The sequence below is a fragment of the Etheostoma spectabile genome, chromosome 6 (assembly GCF_008692095.1).
Source record: "Etheostoma spectabile isolate EspeVRDwgs_2016 chromosome 6, UIUC_Espe_1.0, whole genome shotgun sequence".
Classification (NCBI taxonomy): domain Eukaryota; kingdom Metazoa; phylum Chordata; class Actinopteri; order Perciformes; family Percidae; genus Etheostoma; species Etheostoma spectabile.
The window spans coordinates 16767662-16774870 of record NC_045738.1 but is presented as its reverse complement, the minus strand read 5'-3'; the positions used below and the strand labels follow the sequence as shown (position 1 = coordinate 16774870).

Sequence of the window (7209 nt, the reverse complement as noted above, 5' to 3'; positions counted from 1 at the left end):
CTTAGAAATCCTTTCCATAATGTTGTCAGATACTTAGAATATTAATCTGAGCCTGTCGGGGGAAAAACAAGCACTTTTGTGAAGGTAAAAACAAGCTGGACAATTGTCTTTTAACTTATATTGTAGCTTGTTTCTCCGCTGCCAACTGCAGCGATCTTACTTAATACTTGACCAATGTCAATGGTTGTTGTTCCCATCAGTCACTTAGACACAAAAACATAGGAAAAAAGGGTTAAAAAAAGGTAGTAACCCTTTAAATTGTTGGTGTCCGTTGCCATTTTAAATCAATATTTTATCTTTTGGTTTCTAGTGTTTATTCTGCTTGTATTTATGTTTTTCTGTGTGTAGATCCTTCTCTGCATCGGGGGAAGCTGCAGCCTGAGCGACGCCTTGTCCAATTACTGTTACCACCTCCTCTTTGCCTTCCTCACCTGCTTCCTGTTCACCGCCCACTTCCCCGAGAGGTTGGCCCCAGGACGCTTTGACTATTTTGGTATGTCCTTCATGGATATCGTCTTTATAGGTTGTAACTGGCTTTTTTGACTTAGCACATTTATTGATAAAATCTTGATGCCCTTACTGAGAAACCTTTGAGACAGTATATAAGATGCTTTATCCCCAGTTGCTTCAGTGGAGTTATAGAGGGCATTTTCACAGTGAGGTTTTACCTTCGACTTGGTGCTGTAACTATTATCTCTGTTGCCTGTTCTTGATTGTTTTCCTAGCTAACTACTGGACACAACTGACACAAAACAACGGCTCTGTATCAAACAGGCTTTTTATTTTCTAATGTGTAAACTTGGCAACAAACATTTACGCCTCAGTGGACAGTTGTTTACCCTGGTGAGGATTCAACCAGTTTGTCTTTTTGTTCGTCTGCACTTGTGGTTCACACACTTCCCAGTGCAAAGGAAAAGCTGCTGTGTTTAGCATTCTGTGTTACGGATTGTGCAAAAGTTGAGAAAGAAGAGCTGGTTTGCTAATGCTGTTAAAAATTGCCAACAGACAGAGCTTGTAGTAGTTGAAACAGTAAAGTTTAACACCAAATAAGGCACTTATTTATGTAAAATGTACTTAATTAGAAGAAAGTTTAAAGTCTCTGTTTCATAAACGGCTCATAAAGGTGCTCTTCAAAACACTCCATTTGATTATTAACCAAATCTTACGTTGACAAATGAATGAATTATCCATCATACATTTAATTAAGTCTATATCCGAGTATATTCAAATATTAATGGATTAATCTGATATTTTAATGCTGTTGGTGATGTGACTGTTCTATGTCCCTACGGTTGCATTGGTTAAGCTCTAATAAATTGTCATACTTAATTAACTTACCACATCCTAAAGTGATTCTGATGTGATAGCTTTAAGATTCAGTTTACTACAATTAAATATGACAAAGAAAAGCATTAGATGCTCACATTTGAGAAACTGGAGACATGTTTTCCTTTTTGCTTGAAAAATTCCCAAAATGATTATGATTATCAAAAGTGTTGCTCAAACCTCCCCTGTACCCCCCTTGTCCGGCACGTTTTAGAGCTCGCCTTGCTCCAAAACAGCTGATTTAAAATGATCAAATTGTTCATTTTAATCAGCTGTGTTGGAGCAGGGAGAGATCTTAAACATGCAGGATGCGGTGAAAAGTAGGGGTACGTCTCAAAGCCCTTAAATTGCATCCCCGACTCCTCCACTTGCCTCCTTTTCTTGCGTCTTAGTTCCTCCCACCTAGGAGGGTGCTTGTGCTGTTCAGTTTACAGTGAAACGGAGAAAAGCAGCAAAGAGGAACCAGAGAATGTTTGGCACTTCAGATGGATAAATTATTTAAACAATAAATTGTTTCCAACATTTTCTGTGGATTGACTAACTAATTAATCAACAAATTGTTTCAGCTGTATCTGGAAAAACGTAGTTCTCAAGGTTTTAGTGTGTGAGGTGAAAGATACAGCCGTGCACATTTTAGCATTTTTAGATCCTTTCCTCACTGTTTCCTACACTGAATCTCATCTTCCCTCCTCACTCAGGCCACAGCCACCAGCTCTTCCACATCAGCGCTGTGGTGGGGACCCACTTCCAGATGGAGGGCGTGATGGCGGACATGACGTCACGGCGGGCGTGGCTCCTGGCCCACGGAGCGATGCCCTCCTTCCTGGGGACCCTCGGGGTGCTGGTCGCCAGCCTCGTCCTCAACCTGGGAATCATCGGCATTTTCAGCGCCCCGCTGCTGTGGAAATCCTGCCGCAGCTCCAACCAGCCGCACACATCAAGGTGCGAGTGCAAGGAGAAGTGAGGGCGGATTTTCCACCAACCAACAGCCACAAAGTGTCTGATTCACTTTCCAAAGGAAAGGTTTGAGATGACTATTAACAGTTCACGGTAGTGCTTGTTCAAGACTAATAGTTTTATAATTCAGAGATAAAGATTTTGATACATCATGTTCAGTGCTAAAGGATTTCTCTAACACAGTTACACACCTGGAGTATTTGTTCATGTGTTAGCTCGGCGCCTAAGGACCCAGTTGCATTCATTGAAGCCTTTTTCCGATGTTGCATTAAGCTAATATGTGAGAAAACATGTCTACCTTGTACAAATTGTCTGTTTAATTTATTTTTAACGATCCTCAAAGTGCATTTATTGTAGACCCACACTTCATATACAGTGTTTACAGTAGATCACTACAAGTTTAAATCTCAAACTGGAAACATCTAATGTTGCAGTCGCAGGGATAATGCTTTTTTTGCATGTACTGGGCCAGAAACTCCTTTACTTTAAGGATTTTTTTTTTTTTAACTGGAATACTTGGTTAGTGTGGTTGTTCTATGTATAAAAATGTTTTCAGCATAGACAACCCTCATATAACTCTACATATTATAGTGCAGATAGTGTTGTATATCTTATATATCCACCTATTGATTCCACTCCGCCGGCCCGGAATTGATTTGCGGGTCCTGTGGTTCTTTTTTTCTGATTGCCTGGCTTACTATAAACCCCACAATCTGCCCTCAACATAAAAAAGAAATGTTACAGCGTGGCAGTGATTAAAAGACAGGTACCATTTTTTACAACAGTATGTTTCCAGGGCAACGCTAGAGTGGCCCCTGAAGGTCTTGACCAATTTTACTCTTCTGAGCAAACGGCATTATTCATTTCTTTTTCTCCCATCACGTATCATAAGATCTATTCTGAACATTTATTATGTGCAAGTCCAGTCAAATTTCCAACACCTGCGGTTTATAGCTAAAGAGTAAAGAATTAAGAGACACAGGCAAAAAGTACATGTAGTCATTACAGGAGAAAAAAAGGGTTCTTGGAACATTATGTTCTAGGAACTGCAAAAATCCCTCTGGTGGGAAAGAGCCTAGCTTAGTTTGGGGTCGTATTAACATGGTAGGACTGTGGTTTTGGAGTGCTGCGGTGCACATACAGTAAAACAAAGCAGTAACACTCCTTATGTACTATGGTTATCTTGTTGTCCCATGAGACTGTTATTTACCACTGAGATAATAATTATATATTTATAGAATCTATTATATCTAATGCTCGTTTTAGGTGCACAAGCGGTAATGAAGATGAGGGTTTTTCTTTTTGGAGGAAGTACCATAGTTGAAGTTATTATAGTTCTCAATAAATCAGCACTTTTATTGAGCTTTGTTTTCTTAAAACAAGTGAAAAACAAAGTACAGACAGATTATTTCAATAGCTATCCAATTTACGTTAACTTTTTTCAAGAAAATACCTGTCTGGAACTGAAATTATTAGTTTATTAATCGATTAGTGGACTGTCAGGAATATTTTTGATATCAGATTCATCATCTGAGTAATTTTTTTAGGCAAAAATGCCAAACTGTTTAAATGTGCATATTTTTCAGCTTTTTTTTTTTTTTTCATTCATTGTAAATTCCATATCTTGAGGTTTTGGCCCTCTTGGATGAAATACAGGGAAGCAGTGATTTTTCCAGTATATTTTTATAGAAAAAAACAATTGATTAAATGAGAAAAAGATGGCAGATTAATAGATAATTAAATTGCAGACGATTCTGAAAAACAAGTTCAATTCAAAGGATCTAATTCCCTTGTTTTAAGTAAATAAAAACAAATGGTTTTAATGGGAGAAAGGGTGTCGCACTACTAAACATCTCTGTTGAAGCACTGACATAACGTAGGTACAGATTTCAACTATAATCCTTTTACTTGACAAACGGTTCGAAAGACTAATTTGTATAAATAAGTTTGAAAGCATATATGGCACACACACACACACACACACACACACACACACACACACACACACACACACACACGTATATATTAATATTAATTTAGACTTTGTTTCAACTAACACTGTAGTTTGATCACACAACTCACAGGAAGCACGTAGCTAACACCACACACACACACACACACACACACACACACACACACACGTCTTTTAGCTGTGTTGGTAGAGAGTTTAATAAGAAGGGAAAATGTACGTGATATTATGGGATAATGAGATGTGGTACAGGTCCATGTTGGATGCTGAAGTAGAAATGTCGGACGCAGAGTGAATGTGTAGAATCACAAAGAGCACAAGCACACACATATGCACACGTATTTTGCATCAGAGCAGATTTTTCCAAGGTTAGTGTGCAGAGTATAAAAGTCACAAACGGAGCAGTAATTTCCCTAAATGTTTCTGTATCCTCTCCACCCCTGCCGAGCGCTGATTGTTGTTTTATTTTTTATTTTTTTCCCTCTCCAGTCATCATCCAACAGCGTTCCTCGGTTTGACCCTGTTGAATCTTGGAATTGCATCATTGCTGTTGTGGTACTTTTCTATTGAAGCAAACTAGTTTGGAAATCATGTTTTCTTTTATTTTCTACTGTCATCTCGTTCATTCTCAGCCGTTTGGTGCCTGCACTGTTTTACAGCAGTTTGACGGTTATGAAGCTCAGAGATGCTGATCGCCGAGGCTTCCACATGAAATAGATCAATGCTGATGTCGCTTTTCTGTATTGTGTTTTAACAATTATTTTTGACCAAATTATGATTTTCAAGCCCAGATATTCTCCATACCAGTTCCCTGTTACTTTTCATATAAACCATGTTGGTTTACTCCTCAGTGGACAAGCAGATTCAGGTTGTAATTATCAGGAAAACTGGGCACCTTTCTCATGAAGCCTTTAAAAAACAGAAAGTGTATTGAAGGATGTTTTGAAAATAGGAAATCGAGAGCAAAGACGAGTGCGGGATGAACCATTTGATACCACAAGAATACAAAACAGGGTTGGGTGCCTTTTTATGTTTCATACAGCCTTTCTTTTGATATAATGCTTGGTGTGTTCCTGGTCTTTAAAAAACAAACAAAAACAAACTACTCTTAAAATGTATAAATACTTATGTGTTCTTTGCTGTGTATAATTTGTAATTTTCTACTTTGTTCTACTAGACTTGTGTAATAAATTCCATATTTATAAGTGTAATAATTGTCACTGGAAAGATTTCATGTCTTTAAACAGACTTTAAACAGACTGTCTTTAAGAGTGTAAACACAGTAATATACTAATGATTATTTTCATTATTGATCGTTTTGTTGATAAAAAGCCAGAACAGAGTAAGAAGTTCCAGTTTAAATTCCTACAGCTTAAGGTGATATCCTCCAATGTCTTGTTTTGTCTGACCGACAGTCTGAAACCCAAAGATATTCAATCCATTATTATCTATTACAAAGAAAAAATGGCCAAAACAAAAAATTCCATTATCAATCTAGCTGCTGGTAGATTTTCTGTGCATTGATTATTCAATGTATCATTGCAGCTCTACTGTTTTAAACATGTATATACCATATAGATATGCAACCTGATTTTGAGCAATTCAAAATGTGGTCAAATATATGTATTCTTTTTATTGGCAGACATTGCAGATCCTTAATTTTAACACCAGTCTGAGTCTGAGCAGTGTGTGTGAGTGACCAGCAGAGGGCAGAACAAGCCAATAAGAGGATTTCCTTGTCCTGGTTGAGCGCAAAAATATAGGCTGCAGCTGCAGTGTTGCAACAGTGTGTGGATCTTTAAAGGTCTGTTTCCTGCAGATAGAAATCTCACTGCAGAAAGGGTCAGTGTAAGAAGAAATTTAGTCTGGTATTCAGCCTTCAAACCATATTTTTTTTAAATTGTTTGAGATCCTTCAACATGTTCCCAGTGAAGATGCTTTTGTTTAAGGCAGCCTCAAACTGATAAATAATATCCTAACATAAAACATAAAAGGAGGAATATCATTGCAGAGAAACGATTCACTCTAGAAACCTTTCAAAAACAAATAAAGTGATGTGAAACGATCTCTTACTGCTTACCTAAAATGTTTGGATGCAGGAAACCTTGCAGATTAAATGACTTTATAGACTTTGTAGACTAAATGACTTAAATAACAGATTTATTTCAATGCAGCTCATCACAATGAGCTAATTGAAGTGTACATTTTGAAAACCGATTGATTGGAAAGCTGTTTGCATGTTGTTGTTTTTTCTATCTTGCATTCCTGACAGCAGATCAAGTTTCCCATTTGGGATAATAGTGACTGAACTAAACTGAACAGGCTGCTTACAGTTTAGTTCAATGGATACAACTGTTGTTCTTAACTAAAACAGTGACCTCCAACTTGAGTTTTCTTCATTGTTGCTCGTCATCTTTATGCGGTTGTATGATTCGGCTACATTGGTTCTTTAACTTTAAAGTTTAACTTAAATGCCTTACTGGATGTGGTTCATTATTAGAAGAAAACAGACAATAATTAATAACAGACAAGAAAAGAATTACCATAAAAAATCAATATCCTGCATACAAGGGAAAGTTTTCCATTGCAAAGCTCTACTAGGGCTTCCATTTTGAAAATGGCCTCATTTCCAGCTCTTATTATAGTCATATATCCAACATCTAACCAGGCTGGAGACTCGAGTGCTTATTAAAAAAAGGTTCATTCTAAAACCACAAATGGAGCCCTTAAGGATAACGGGGACAAACACTACAGAGAGCACTAATCCTATCTGGCCCAGAATCTGCTTGTAGACACAAGAAGAAACAATAAGCCAGACATGAGTCCTCCAAGTGTTTTCATCCCCCCGGTACACCAGAGGAGGTAGAGGGAACGAAAGAGAAAAAGGGATGATAGCATTACTCACAATCCATTACCACTCCCTGGAGACGCTCTGCATACAGAGTGCTAGAGGGAGG

At 37.8% G+C, this 7209-nt stretch overlaps 1 protein-coding gene across 2 annotated transcripts in view; it reads left to right on the top strand.

Moving 5' to 3' along the window:
- Positions 1–3673, top strand: part of paqr6 (progestin and adipoQ receptor family member VI) — a 22682-nt gene extending 19009 nt beyond the window's left edge. For both annotated transcript variants that reach the window (XM_032518512.1, XM_032518513.1), the window contains exons 7-8: positions 349–493; positions 2025–3673. In XM_032518512.1, coding sequence (XP_032374403.1) covers positions 349–493; positions 2025–2290 — 411 coding nt within the window. In that variant the 3' untranslated portion in view covers positions 2291–3673. The remainder of the gene's footprint in view (positions 1–348; positions 494–2024) is intronic.
- The last annotated feature ends 3536 nt before the right edge of the window (positions 3674–7209 follow it).